Source organism: Ruditapes philippinarum, unplaced genomic scaffold (genome assembly GCF_026571515.1).
Source record: "Ruditapes philippinarum isolate M1 unplaced genomic scaffold, ASM2657151v2 ctg1388_1_1_1_1, whole genome shotgun sequence".
Taxonomy (NCBI): Eukaryota; Metazoa; Mollusca; class Bivalvia; order Venerida; family Veneridae; genus Ruditapes; species Ruditapes philippinarum.
In genome coordinates, this window is record NW_026853097.1 from 151,276 (window position 1) to 166,623 (window position 15,348).

The window sequence follows — 15,348 nt, forward strand, 5'->3', positions numbered from 1 at the left end:
ATTTGCGAGTGCATAAGTTAGAAAAAAAGCCCTAAACCGACTAAAATAAAAATCGATTATTTAAATTACAGTACGTTCCCGATCCTACCTGTTCTTTACTTGACATTGACACGCTATAATTGCGCTTTCCACAATAGAAAATATATTATATAAAGAGAATTATCATTATTGTGGTTTATAACTACCATGTCGACGGAATACCTTTGTGAAAACAGTATGGCCACCTTTATTTATTATGATTAAAATTACATATTGTCATTTATGATACCGCAAAAGACACAAAAGACAAGAAAATGAGAGACTTATTCATTGTGTTTCTGTTTATTTTAAAAGGTAACTTACTTTTTACTATTTTTTTATTTCACTTTCTTGTGTCAATACGTTCCTGTAAATTGTTACTCCGATGAAAAACAGAAATTATTTTCATGTAATGATTATTTGTTTATAATTATGTATTTGAATTCAAAAATAAATGACTGGCAATAGTGTTGAAATATATTTACATTATCCCATTTGTGATTTTTTTCCGAATCAATAAAAATATTCTATTAGCAAATCAGAAATATTCATTATGAGAATACCAATATAAACTTCACCACGAGATTGATTTAACCCATTACTTCATATAGACGTCTTTTCATTCCTTTTCATCCCCCTTTTGATACGTCAAAAACGAAACAAAATGCCCTATTTAGACACCAAACACTTGTTTTTGTTTGAGAAATGTTGTTAAAAAAGCGATTACGTATCAAATAGATAAATCAAGGGGGTATGAGAGGGGGATGTGCAACCAATGCAGAAAAGCCTTTGACTCTATCTCAATACATTGAGAAGTTACAACACTTTGAAATCAGTTTGGATGGAAACAATCAAAGCAGGATAGTGATTTTTGGCAATTTTGAGATGACCCTCGTTGCCATGGTTACAGGAAATTTAAGATTGAGTATGCCGTTACAATTGCTATGGTCCAGCCAACATTTGTGCCCAGTTTGTACAGTATTGAAACATTGTTTTATAGTTCCATATCAATTTGAACTCGTATCAAGAGACTTTTCAATGAAAACAGCTATTTTTCGCAAAATACTCATGCAGTAAAACAAATGTGTTTGATGAATAAATAAATAAAAAAGATAATTTAGTCATGATGCTTAATGTTGTGTGTTGCTTGTAAAAGGGTAAAATGTTTAGTTTGAGCATCAGATTAAAAGTGTGTTGTGTTTCACTATTTAATGATTATTTTGTTTTGAAGCTGCAGTCACTAAAACTAGTTTGTTTGTTTGGGTTTTATGTTACACCGACACAGTGTAAGTAACATGGCGACGTTCCAGCTTTACCTAAGATGCTCTTTAGTGCATTATTTCAGGGACGAACTGGCACTTGAGTAGAACCACCGACGTTCCCTCAGCTAGCTGGATGGCTTCCTCATATGCAAGTATTCAAAGGCCCTGACGGGATTCGATCCCACAGCGATGAGGGGCAAGTGGTTTTGAGTCAACAACTTTAACCAGTCGGCCATGGACGTCCCCTTAAATAGTTAACAGAGATATGATGTTTATCAAAATTTAATGCATGTTAGCATTGTCTTAAATCATTTCGACACATCGATTATTTTTTTAAACAAAATTAAAAAAGCGCGAAACTATTCAAGGTTCTTGTTAAGAACTTAATCTTTCTGTTTCTTTTCACATAGCTAATGGTCAGTGTAACATACCTTCACCATTTGCAAGTTCAACATGGCTCGACAGCACACGTGGTACAATCACATTCGACACGACGACAATGAATGGTTGGGGCGTCACAGTTTTTAATCAGCGGCGAAGCTCATGGCAATGTGTTGATAGTTCAGATTCTAGCACACTAGTTCTGAAGTAAGGCAAGATTTATGATAACTAGAGTTCTTAAGCCAATAAAGTGACATATATAGAGGATATTGAATGAGTGAAGTTTAATACTAAATTTATTGAACGAGTTGAATAAAATCATATTATGCGAGCCTCTTGCGAGCATAATATTGTTTTATTCAACGAGTTCAATAAATTTAGTATTGAATCTACACGAATATAATATTCTATTTATCACATATATAAAATAAGAACAGTGAACTGTTAAAATGAGTATTTTTTCAATGATGCGTCCATAGTGTAACGCTAACACTAGCGCGCTTTAATGCTATGTTTCTTTATAGCGCAAATGACGTCACGTCAAAGTGTTATTACACTAGTGTAATATCGTTTTTATAAAATGGCTTTATTACACTCCCGCGTCGCGGTTTATGTGATAATGTTATGTATTAAAGATGCCTTCAATGTTTATATTGTCGTAATGTGTATCCCAAAAACTTTCCGAATGATTGCATCACCTAAACAATGTGTGTCACTAAAACTTTCAAAATGAACGAAGCAAAGCTAAAGCAATTCACCTTGCAAAGATCAAAGCACTACATTTTGGGGCATATATTCTTTAGTACCGCGGACTACTGAAGATATATATATCTTCTACCAAGCCATCAAATTTGAGTTTTTTTGTTTTATTTTAGTACATGAAATTGCAGGAAATGAAATATATTTTATTTAAGTAATGATCTTTAAATTGCTTCATTGAAAACTTGTTTATTCTCGTTTTAGATCTACAAATTCAATAACGTATTCATCTTCGACGATCTACATCTACACGTGTATGAAGCTTACACAAATAACTACAAACTCATACAGTTATAAGTTACAACAAGGTATGTAATTAGGTATACAATAAACTGTTGCACTTATTAACTGGAAAAAAATGAAATGTATGTTATCATTATTTCGATAAACATTTTCATGCTTTTGTATATGTTTTTCCTCCCTGTCTTATTGTATTTAAATTTTTTCTTCACATGAGTTTTCTTTTCTGTCTTGTTCTATAAATTACCATTTTTAATATAACCTTTTTATTCACGCCTTTGCTGCATGCAATGTACTGATATAATTCTGTTGTATTATTTGTATTATAATTTAAACGATTTCTTTTTCTAAAGGTTCATTATGCCCAAGAAATACTAATAAAATCATTTTAATATCACAAAAACTTAAAACGTTTGGTATCTTATTACCGTTTCCAAAATGAAAAATGTACTTTTTGGCCATATAGACGAACTATCTTTTTTTCTTTTGATTTGTTTGCAATTGGTATTATGTATATATGTTTATATTGTTAATTTTCTATAAACATTGTATAATGTTTCATGCAATAATATTGGAAATTGGAAAATTGGTTTGCTATTGGTATAATTATAATGAATTAGCATTTGGCATGGGAATCAAAATACTACATTGTTAAGATTTTTTTACTTTACGACACATTACTGCAGATTCAACCTGTTCAACATATAACATGCCTTAAGTCCATTATTTTAACACTAATAAACACACGTTTGACATTTCTAAAGTATTCAATAAATATTGATTTTTGTGGCATAATGTGCCTTAAGTGTTTGAAATTATTTTTTGTCCAATAGGATTGCAGTATTTGGTAAACCGGCAAACTGTTAATCAGTCTTGTAAATCGACTGTTTATAAAAAATTTTAAGCTGTTTAAAATTCATTAGTACGTATTTTTTAAAAAAAAAAATTGGTCACGCGAATGCGCCGCGCCTGACCAATTTAATTTTGTAAATACGTACCAATAAACTTTAACCTTTACTTAAAAAGAATATTAAATGCATAATAAAATTTTAGTTCAACAACCGAACGCTGGATACGAGCGGCTATGGTTCTCAGCTGATAGTGCAATATGTGATACGTCAGTTAGTATACCGACCATAGAGTTCCACGTTCTTGTGAAACAAGGTATGTTTAAGCTTGCAATATCTTATGACAACGGTATCAATTCTTTAACACTACAGAATACAAATTAATTCGTACAGTTTATTTTCTGCTTCTATTCTTTATTACAGATTTTATATTTCCTTCTTACCAAATGTGCATGGATAGAGTAAGTATATTTAAACCCTGTTTAAACGAAAGTTATTAGTCAATTATCTCAAAGTCTAGAGTTACAGTAGTCGTATATCCTTTCGCTCAGGCCAACTTTATTACCTAACATCTAGAGGATCAATCTAGGAACAATGCAACATCCAAACAAAGCAGGTATTTCTATTTGTGCACAACCAGTAAATACTAAATAACAGCTAAAATTACATTGGAATTATTGATTGTGCAAATAAATGTGTATCTTTACCAATCTTGTTTATATATGTTCTTTTCTGACTATGGTTTGAAATTTAGGCTTTCACACATTACCGGTATTTGCTTGTTTATATTTTTCTTGGATGATTAACTTATATAATTATATAGTCTTTCTATTTTTCTAGTGTTGACCATCTTTTGATATTTATTTGAATATTTGAATAGCAATAACATATACTTCGATGAACTATAGGAATGGCCGACTCTGCTGCAATCACTTTCCCAGACAAATTGTTATTCTCCGCGGACTATAAATACATGACAAGTACGGGGGCAGAGGATTGTGATACCACCTCGGATACTATGGACATGTGCACGGATAAAACGGCGCTGTCATTCAATAACTATACAAACTGCAAACAAGAAATTGCCTACTCTGGTATACAGCCATACATCTATATTATTACTATCAAATTTCTATAAGTATTGTTTAGCATAACATCAAATATTTTAATGTGAAAAAATATTGATGCTAAACGGAACAATGGAAATTTATAATGTCAATGAAAATTAAATGTTATGTCATAACTAAGAAGGTTACATTGTTCTTATACAAACACTATTTCATAACTAAGAAGGTAACATTGTACAGTATGAAGAATAGCCTACAGGACATTTTAAATATTTTAAGAGTATCAAAAACATATAACGAGGAGAAATGGGAAACATTGAGCTTGTTTTAGAACCTGCTTATTACAAAAAAAAAAGATAATCATATAGTCTTATTTTTCTACTTTTTATTATGTAGCTGATTTCCTGTCAAACGTAATTAGTAATTAGTGAAAAGTAGTTTGTTTCAATATCCTTATCTTTGCCCTTTTTTCAAATACCCATTATTAAAGAATTGTCATCGTCGGTCTCTTTATCCTCTATCAATTGTATAAATGAGGTGTGTGAGACTAAGGATTAAGTTATCTGTCCTTTAACTGACAAGAAAAGAAATGGCAGATTACTTGAAAACAGACCCCTTTCCGTGATTGTATTTTTTATGATATCATAATACATATTTTAAGATATTGTTAAAAAACGTTTAGAAAAATCTGTTTTACAGTTTTCATTCTGCTTATACATGATTTAACTATGACATAATGAAAAAAAAATACCTGTTAAACCTTTTCCATTTTCTTCAATTCTCCTTAAAACCTTTTCCATTTTCTTCAACTCTCCTAACTACACTACTCGCGCGGGTAGGCATTAATAATCTGCATCATCAAGAAGCGTTATCTAATGTGCGAAATATTTGAAGTCCTGTAAACGAACTTTTATTTGTATCGGTTTAAGTAAAACTAAATAACAAATACGAATAATAGATTTCATGTCAAATATAAATGTCCTTGAACATAGGCTGTTATTTTTCTTAATAGTTATTTAATGACCATTATTGATTTATTTTATAAATATGTGCCGACAAATAAAATGATAAAAACGTCAACTAAATAGCAACACATTTAAGGGGGGTCAGTATACGTTTCCTTAGGATATAGACCAATGAAATTTTTAATGGAGAAAACATGGACAAATTAATTATTTTATCACTATTTCATGGATTATTTACAATACTATCAGGTAGGTCTGTCAGCATGATGTTTTATTTTGAATAGGAGGTAGATATTATTGTTCTAATTTATTCATGAACTTAAATACCGCTACGTGATCGAATCCCACCATGGACTTTCTATAGTTTTATGTAAGGAAACTATCCAGCTGGCTTACTGAGAGTCAATGGTTCTATACTTAAGGACAATGAAAACGCACGGTCAGGATAATGGCATTTTAACAAGGAAAATATATTTCTTTAAAAATATTTGTTCAAAGTTTCATAAAACCGAATGTATTCCGGTTATTTTGATACCAAAGTTATGAAAATTGATTGCAATTTAATGAAGTTATTGCATAATAAAGACAGTACCCGAAATATCAAAAGTAACACTTTTGGCTAATTGTGATAAGATCACAACGGAAAACAAATTGAACTAGTTCATAGTTACTTAATGAAATGAAATTATTTATTTTTTTAAACTGATAATTATTAACTTGTTTTTCACAATTTTTTAGAAATGTTAGACACAAATGAGCAATTAAAATCTTTATGAAAATGAATATTAAACTATGCCAATGGTCAGTTTTAGAAATCGTAAAAGCTCACATAGACATTGCATATAAACACTTTTCCTCTATAAAAGGTGCTAAATTTCAAACACTACTGAAGACTTGCTAGCAAATTGTACGCAATGGTTCTACAAAGAAATAACCGCTGGGTAGATTTAGCACAGATTCGGTCTTGTCTATCTTACAAACAAAGCGCAAACCGTTTTGGTGTCCATCGGTCTACAATTTCTCGGCTTCACCAGCGTTTTTGCACTACACTACTGGCCGAATGGCGTCATATTCCACAGGCGACTATCCGCACCGTACGGTCTATGAGGCGACGATGTACATCTGTACGAGACGCTGATGGAGGACATTGTTGTTTTTTTAAGATCCCGACGGTGGCATTACGAATAGACATTTATGAGTGACTTTGTTTTGGATTTTCATTTTGGTTTTTGCCTTAGTTAAGTTTGCATTACTGTCATGAAAAAGTGTGATTTTGGGATTTTCACCTTAGGTTCTTCGTTTTACTGGTGTACATTAGATTTTAAACATTTTGAATTATTTTCAGTTGTTAAGTTTGCGTTTTGTATTAAAGTTATGATATATATCTAATGGAGTCGTTAGTGTTTTGTTTTTATGTAATTAAATGCATTTAGTGCGGGCGTGCGTTTTCATTGTCCTTAAGTATACTAGGATGCTCGCTCGTGTCTGAAAAAAGCACGGACGGGCAACTGAAGTCTCCTTTCCCCAGTAAACGGGACAGTCACCATAATATGACCACTACCATGTCGGTGTGACTTAAAAAAAATCCAACACATAACCAAAATTTAAAAGGAAAGCCATAACACCTTAATTGCTGTTGCTTATTTATATACATGTACTAACCAAATTTACAAGTGATTGTAATGTCTTCATGTCGTCGAAATACTCCCTCTACCATTTTTTAATTTTCATAGTGGGTTCTTGTATATCATCTGATTTCAAATTATGGCTTAACTTCGGGTATTTGTGGATCATTCCTCGTACATGTATTTATAAAATACTATATCAATAACTTGAAAATTCAACATTTTTGCTTGCGAAAAGTCAATGGTTCTACTCAAGGAGCTTAAAATAATGCACAAGAACCATGTAAGCTTTTATTTCTCCAGTAAAGGTAGAAAATCACACTCTTAAAACGATCACAAAAATATTAGAGAAAATCCAATACATATTTTGCACATACTTCTCTATGTTAGTTAAACACAACAGAACTATGTTAGTTAAAAGATGAAAAGTTTAAGCTTAACTTGTTATCTAAAAGGAAGATTGAAGTACGCGCTCGTATTTATTTTCTTATGAACTATATGATAATATTTAATCATATTTAAAGTAAAGACAAGTGTCTCAATAAAGCTGTTTAGATTGGTACTCGTATTTGATAATGATATGTTTAATTCTGGATATTTTTAGTGGAAGGATGTATCTTGCCTCTCTCAGCTGGGACATGGGTATCAAGCACACGCGGCACGTGGACGGTGTCAGATGATGGTACCTTTTCTACCATATCTAACTTTAAAGCTGACCTTTCAAGGTCACTTACTACAGTCACGCTCGACTGTAAAAGTAGTTCCGGGACGCAGTATATTCTCGGGTAAGATTCAATCTTCGGTTTGTAGAATTATGTTTTCACTTAAATTTACGATTTATTTTCGACAAATGAGTCTTTGTCATGTATTGGCGGATGAAACGGCAAATGTAGCCAGAAATTGAGCCTCCCCTTTGAAATATCAATAATTTACCACTATTTTTAAATCAAACTTCCATTTTTTTTATATTTCAGAACAAAGTTGGAAATATTTTTCGCTATCTTTATTGATGTGTACAATAGACTCCCCTATAAATATCAATAATTTACCATTATTTTTAAATAAAGCTTCCTTTTTTATATTTCAGAACGAGGTTTGAAATATTTTTCGCTGTCTTTATTGATGTGTACACATGTTTAGATATACGTACAACAGCAGTGTCTCCCAACAGTTATGTGTACTATATTGTCACGCGTAAGTATACTGATTTTTCTTAAAGATACTTTAAAGGCCCATTATGCATCAGAAATGTTTTTATTTTCGCTTTTCATTTTCAGTATTCTTTTAAAGTTCTAAAACGTTACTCATAGGCCTGTTACCTGAATCATCTTTTGCCTTTGTTGCTCTTTTTTTTCATTTTGTAAAACTATAGTGATTTAGTATTCTGTATGGAATCAAAATATAGCTGTACTTCCCCGAAAACAATCATCTTCCATTATCTAATCGTTACGAAACCCATGTTTGGTCTATATAAAGAATGAAAATTTTATTCGTGTCAGAAGCATAATGTGTCTTATAAAGGTCCTGCTTATTGGTGTTTTATTATGACCGTATCTGGCACAGTTATATATCAAGTCCAACACCATATAAGGGATACCATTAAGTATTTGTCGGATCTATATTACTGTCACGTATTTTTTGTGTGTGTTTTTTTTAGTCGGGGTATTTATTTATTTGGGTTTATGTCGTACCAACACAGTCGAGGTCTTATGAAGGCTTGCTAGAACAACTATATTCGAGGAAAACCTCATGTGCTCCTCCGTGCTTATTTTAGACTCAATGGGCACCTATGTAGAACCACCGACGTTCCGTTAGCTAGCCGGATAGCTTCCTCACATAAAGTAATCCGAATTCCCTTGTGGGGTTCGAACTTTCAGAGTTGTGAGACATGTGGTCTTAAGTTAATGAACTTGACCATTCGGCCACCTACTTTTTACAATAATGTATCACCGTGGGAAATAGAAAATTATGTCCGTGAAGAAAAAATATTTTAGTTACAACAAAACTTTGATGCTTTTGGCGATACAAGAATTTATTTGAAATAATATTTCAATGTTTTATCATTTATATATATAAATTTTCCACAGCAACGGAATCGAACACAGGCGAGCGATTCACAAGCGATATAAGTAGCGCATGTACAAACTCGAACTTTGAGACTGCCATTAATACACATATAGTTCTTCAAAGTGGTATAGTATAATCTTTATTTACTTTGTATAACTTGATAGAGTGCTTCCTTTCCCTCTGTGTGTATAATAAGGTACTTCTATAACCTCAGTTTAGTTTAATCAAAATTATTTTAGCTCGATTGCGAAACATGTTCTTGCAACTTATATTAATCACTTTCGAGTCCATGCAAGTTGGTATCTCCAAACCTACAGAAGAGAATAGGTTGGAACTGTAAACACTTGTTCTCCCTTTGTTATCCGTAATGAAGGGTACAGGTCCTTTTACTCTGAATTACCTTTTTATAGATTTGTGCCCCTTGTTTTTCTTGTCAATCACTGAAAATAGTCGAGCGCGCTTCCTCACGGCAGCTCTTGTTATTGACATTATTTAATATGTTTATTTTATAAAGTCTGAGTGGTAAAATAGTCACGCTTTAATTGAAATTGTCATTTCTATAAATAGTATAATTTATTATGAGCGTTGTGATAACTTATTATATGTAACTCTTTGACTTTAGGTTCCGAGACAGCCGCCGGCGTTAACTATCCCGATGCTATTCTCGGGAACTATACCGTCGAATATTCCGACATAGATGGCAACACAGTCACAGGTTCGGACATGGACTCCTGCGACAATAAGACTCTTATGGTTTTCAATAATGCAGACTCAAATACAAACCTTGCTTTTACTAGTGAGTTTTCTGTCCGTGTATATGAACACATATTTATACAGATCAGATACAGTTAACAACACATATCCTATAAGTTATTTGAAAAAGAAATTTCATTATATTTACTGTAAAATATGCTGGTTTTTCAAATTATTTAAAATGTTACAAATATTTAGACATACAACATGTAATTATTCGTAAAGTACATGTAATAAAACAATCAGAACAGAACATTCTAATATTTATTTTGTTTTTGACTTATACATATGCCCGTGAAAGATTTGATATACTGCTAAATAGACCTTGAATTTGCATCGAATCTGTCCGTATCACTTTCATTTTAACATATATTTGTAAGTATATTTTTCCCTGCGGTCTGGAGACCGCAGGGTATTGGTACGCGTTTAACTTTTGAGGCATGGAGGAGCACGTGACCTGTTTTCGGTACATGGAGGAGCATGTGATCTGTAAACCGTACATGATTGGTTGATTGACCTTTTCGAAAACCTAGCTAAATACCATTTGCCGGTACGTTACGGATTCACCTCTAGGGAATTAGTTCGAATAACACCTAATTAAGAACGAAAAACTATTACGTGATATTTCTAATTTTCTATAATTATTTTACCGTTTAAGGTGGAAAAACTTGAATGATGTGTTTGAAAATTATCAATGTTTCTTAAAAATCTATCTCAAATTTTACAAACCATAAATTGTTTATACTGAAAATCTACAAAATAAAAATATTCGTAGTGGCATCTGCCATAATAAATAGAGATATTTTCTGCGTAAACTTGTGTGTTTGCTTTAGTCTTTGTTTGCTCGGAATTATTTATAAAATGGTAGGCATATTTAATCATTTTTTCTTAAAAAGAAATAATTGTTTTATGCTCGACCTTCTCCGGTCTTCAACGGTTACCAGTTTCCAAAGGCCTTCTTATAAATTGATCGATTATTGGATACAATCGTTTATCTACCCCCCCCCCCCCTCCCAAAGGAAACCATTTTACTTGTTATATATATGAGCATTACGTATAAGAATTATCTTTTCAGGTGGTAATAATCTGCTAGCCTTACATTACGTCACATCCGGCTCGAGTGTTTACGTGCACACATATAATACCGACGCTACTGTTTCAAATCCAACGACATATAGTATAGCATGCTGGGTAAGTCGACATTTTTCTGAAGTTTAATTTATTCTCAATAAAATAACAGTAAACAGAAAAAAAAATCTGGAAACAAGGTAATCCCTCGGAAGCATTAATCACAACAAAATTACATGAAAATTGCAGACTCGGTTTGATTTAGTCTGTACATGAGGGATGATGAATAAGTGCAACATCCTTCAAAACAAGACATAATTCGGCAATCACGTGATCAGCCTCCGCCATATCTCATTTACTTTCCTGTTCCGACCTTCCGTTTAGACCCGGAAATGACGTAGCAACAAATACGCATCATCCGTAACCTGACGAAATTTCCCGATTGCTAATTACAGCACAGGTTATTATGTATAACTGACGTATTCTAATACATTCTATTCAAACATGAGTCAAATGCAACATGATAATATCCATAAATATAACTAAATATTTCTTTTAGCCACACATTTTCAATAAGAATGAAATACAATTACTAATATAATGATAATTTGCTAAAAACTTTGGTCATTCATTTTGAAATTTATTGACAAAGGAGTTTATACAAAAAAAAACATATTCAAAGTATATTATAATATAGATTTGTGAGTTATTTACAGGTAATCGTGAGTTCGAGCAGCCAGGTGAAGGCTACTGTGTACCCTAATGAATGCGTTCAAGGTCAAAGTTCAACATCAGTCCCTTACGGTGGACAGAAGTTTGTGTTAACTCCACAATGTGAGTACATGTACTAGTACCCAAATGGCATACTAGAAATGGACATAGAATTTTAGAATAAAGCAGTAAACAATTTCAACATGCCTTTGAATCTTCAGTAAATTTCAACCGGAAATGTTGAACACAACAGTGTCCCTGTGAATGTCATCTGTAATTATTGCATGGTTTGGAACTTTTCCTTTGTTATTACTAACCCATTATACTCAGGACACTTCAATGAGCATTTGAAAAACTGTATTGATATATAGCAGTACAGTTTTTTCATTGTTTCATACAGGAAAAAAACTCGACTGCTATATAGCAGTTGAGTTTTTTTCGCACCTTGTATATATCAATGTAGCTTTTTTACAGAGGCACTAATGGGACAGTGGTAACGAACATTCCCAGTAGCAAAAAAAATGGAATCAGTAAAATAAAATAAAATAAATACAATGAAAAATATAAACAAAGATAATTAATTAAATGAAATTAACTCTCATTTAATCAAAAGGTACATCGGCTGAATAAATCATTTCCATTGAAAAAAAGCCCTTAAATCTTGAATCAATATTGGACATCTTTTTTTTTGCGGCAGCGAAAACAGCTTGAAAAAAAAACTGCCTTATCATAAATAACTGTAATGTAGCTTACGATTTATTTATTTATTTATTTCTATTATAAAAAAGAAAACATTATGCCATTGCGATAAAACAGTTATAGTATATGAAACTCGTTAGTTACCAGGATATAACACTGGCTGGTCGACATCTTGGGATGTTTCTGCAAAAAAATGTCTCGGCCTAACGGCCTTGCCATTTTTTAGCAGAAAAATCCCTTGATGTCGCCCAAGCCAGTGTTATATTCTCGTAACTAACTCGTTTCATGTACTATAACTATTACAAAGTGCAATAGCTAAATCCTCTTTAAAAATATAATTGACGCACGGTCTTAATGACACGCCAATAAAAGGTGTACTACAGCGATTTAAATGACGTCACTCTTCTTGCGTAAACACATGTTATCATGGAAATGCCTTTTATCGTGAGTTATTGAAGTTTTTAAAGTTAACCTACGTCGGAATTTGAGGAAACTTTATAAGATGGAGGAGGAGTTTGAAGTTAGTATCTATAAAGTACATTTTTATAGAATTAATTTAAGGTAAACTTAGACAAATGAATGACAAAAATAGTAAATTGATGTTATTTACTCAAATCATGCTATTTAAAATGTCATTCTCTAAAGTCTTAGCATGGATTTCTGTATAAATACTATATAGATTATTTTGTATTAGTCATTCATAAATGAATCATTTGACAGATACTTTAACGTTTTCATATTTCTCTATAACAACTATTTTGATGTCTAAATGCTATAACCTGACACCCACGTGGGTCAAGTTGGGAAACCACCATTTTATTCTTTATAAAGAGAAAAGTTTTTTCCTCTGACTGCTTAGTGTTTTCATTTTGAGGACATTTATAGAATATTGAAAGAAAAATTCAAATCGTAGAAATGAAAATTTTGTCTGTGTCTCCCTATACTAAAGAATTGAAAAGCATTAACTAGTGACATATATTATGTTACCTATTTAGGTGATATCATGATTTTTTTAACGTTATTATAAAGGTCGTTGCTTTAATAAGGTTCAAATGCGCTGTGTTTAACTCTATCTTCAAGGATCTGTCAGGTTAAGTTCATTTGACTATATATTTAAAAAGATTGACTATTATAATGACCATTGAACAATAGTTGATTATGAAAATTGCCTAGGATAAAATATGATAAATTGCCTGAAATATAAAAGGCGCACACTCTTTTTATCAACGGAGCATTATCGGCATATTCCGAAGGATATCTATAGAAATTATTGTGATTCATGTGGGTTATTGATTATTCACATGGACTATTATCTATAATTTAAAATTGAAACGTATTATTGAAAAATTTCAAGTTGTTTTGACTTTGACCTTTTCACCTCCATTTACATTTTGATTTATATTAACCTATGGATATCTTTTTTGTTATTTCATAGGTAATTATTATTCGGCGTAGTTTTTCCACAAGTGACACTAAAGAAAAGTTAGTCCCTTCAGTCAGAATGTCAGTTTGCCTCTCTCTTTTTTTTCTCACCAGATGGGCCCAAATATACTTTTTAACCCTGCGTGAAATCCCGACTGGATGACATCCTACAACAACTCAACTTCCTGAATGACAAAGGTCAAACGATAGGTCCAGATGGTAAAGGGACAAACGGACCTGACGTTGTGTTGCCAATGGTAGACTGGACATTGCAGAATCAAGTTAATCAGACTCCTGCCTTGTCGATACAATCGGCAAGTTTTATAGCAAACTATTTACAATTATATAATGGTCAAACGGTTTGTAATAGTACCTATTATGGCTAAACTATCATTTTACACAATCGGAAATGCATTAGTTCTATGAGTATACTACTTAAATACCAGTACCAGTACTTGTCAACTTATGCGGTATCAGTACAAATACAAGTATTGTACCAGTACTTTTATTTTATAAGTAATTAAGTACCAGACTGACAGTACTTTTACATTTCACCATATTTTGCATACAGACTGTTTAATATAAATTGCAACAACATAGTTTTCTTAATATAAAAGTATAAAAATAAATACGATAATATATTTGATAAAAATTTACTCTTTCAATCTTTTTATGAAAACCAAAGTTGTCCTTTATAAATGCAATACCAGTATATATATATATATATATATATCACATGGGTTTGTGAGTAACAGAAAAATATCATCCCGTGGAAAATACTGTTACCCGAGGCGTTACCGATGTATTATTTATTTATTACCCCGAACAAATACTGTGATGATCTGAAATTGTCAACTAAATCTAACTTTAACAAAAATAAACCAAGAGTATTGTAACAATTACTAAACTGTCCTTACCTTATAAGTTTTAAGTGTAGGCCTACTTGAGAAGTTTTCTTTCTTTTATTCTTTTAGCAAGTGATGATATGTACCAGTAATAAACAAACAATAAGCTGTGTTTTATTTAGAAAACAAAACACTAACCCATTTATACGGTTATGATCTATGAAATCTGAATCTTTTGTATCCAGAATCCTCTCTTCGCATGGTTTTTGACAAAGTGCATTTACAAAATAACGATGATATCCTATGTTTGTCCACCATCACATCTATAACATTTCACTTGTTAAAATTGTTAAATGATCCTTTGTTTAATGCTTTAATTGTCTGCATGTTCCAGTTTGACACATAATTATTCACATTGCAATTACTTCCGTTGAAAACGGATGTTTACTCAAAAATATATTTTATACGCGAAAAGCACTGTAGGGTGCAAAGAACTAAATTTTATGGGTGTCATAGTTACTCTAGTTAACTTCGAAAATAAGAATGAATCGAGAGAAAAATGGCGGCCATTTTATTTCATTTTACTTAGAAAATAGACCACGTGACCAGATTTTATAC

The 15,348-nt window shown here is 32.0% G+C and overlaps 2 protein-coding genes across 2 annotated transcripts; both read left to right on the top strand.

Moving 5' to 3' along the window:
* Positions 1-2,296: 2,296 nt before the first annotated feature.
* Positions 2,297-5,003, top strand: LOC132733927 (uncharacterized). Its single transcript, XM_060720630.1, has 5 exons — positions 2,297-2,319; positions 2,625-2,728; positions 3,714-3,824; positions 4,417-4,602; positions 4,972-5,003. Exons 1-5 carry the CDS (start codon positions 2,297-2,299, stop codon positions 5,001-5,003), a joined length of 456 nt encoding a protein of 151 aa, XP_060576613.1.
* A 536-nt stretch (positions 5,004-5,539) lies between these two features.
* On the top strand, positions 5,540-11,966 carry LOC132733835 (uncharacterized). Its single transcript, XM_060720554.1, has 7 exons — positions 5,540-5,789; positions 7,770-7,950; positions 8,253-8,359; positions 9,253-9,357; positions 9,855-10,028; positions 11,061-11,176; positions 11,770-11,966. The coding sequence occupies exons 1-7, from the start codon at positions 5,735-5,737 to the stop codon at positions 11,902-11,904; spliced, it is 873 nt and encodes a 290-aa protein (XP_060576537.1). The 5' UTR covers positions 5,540-5,734; the 3' UTR covers positions 11,905-11,966.
* Positions 11,967-15,348: the final 3,382 nt, after the last annotated feature.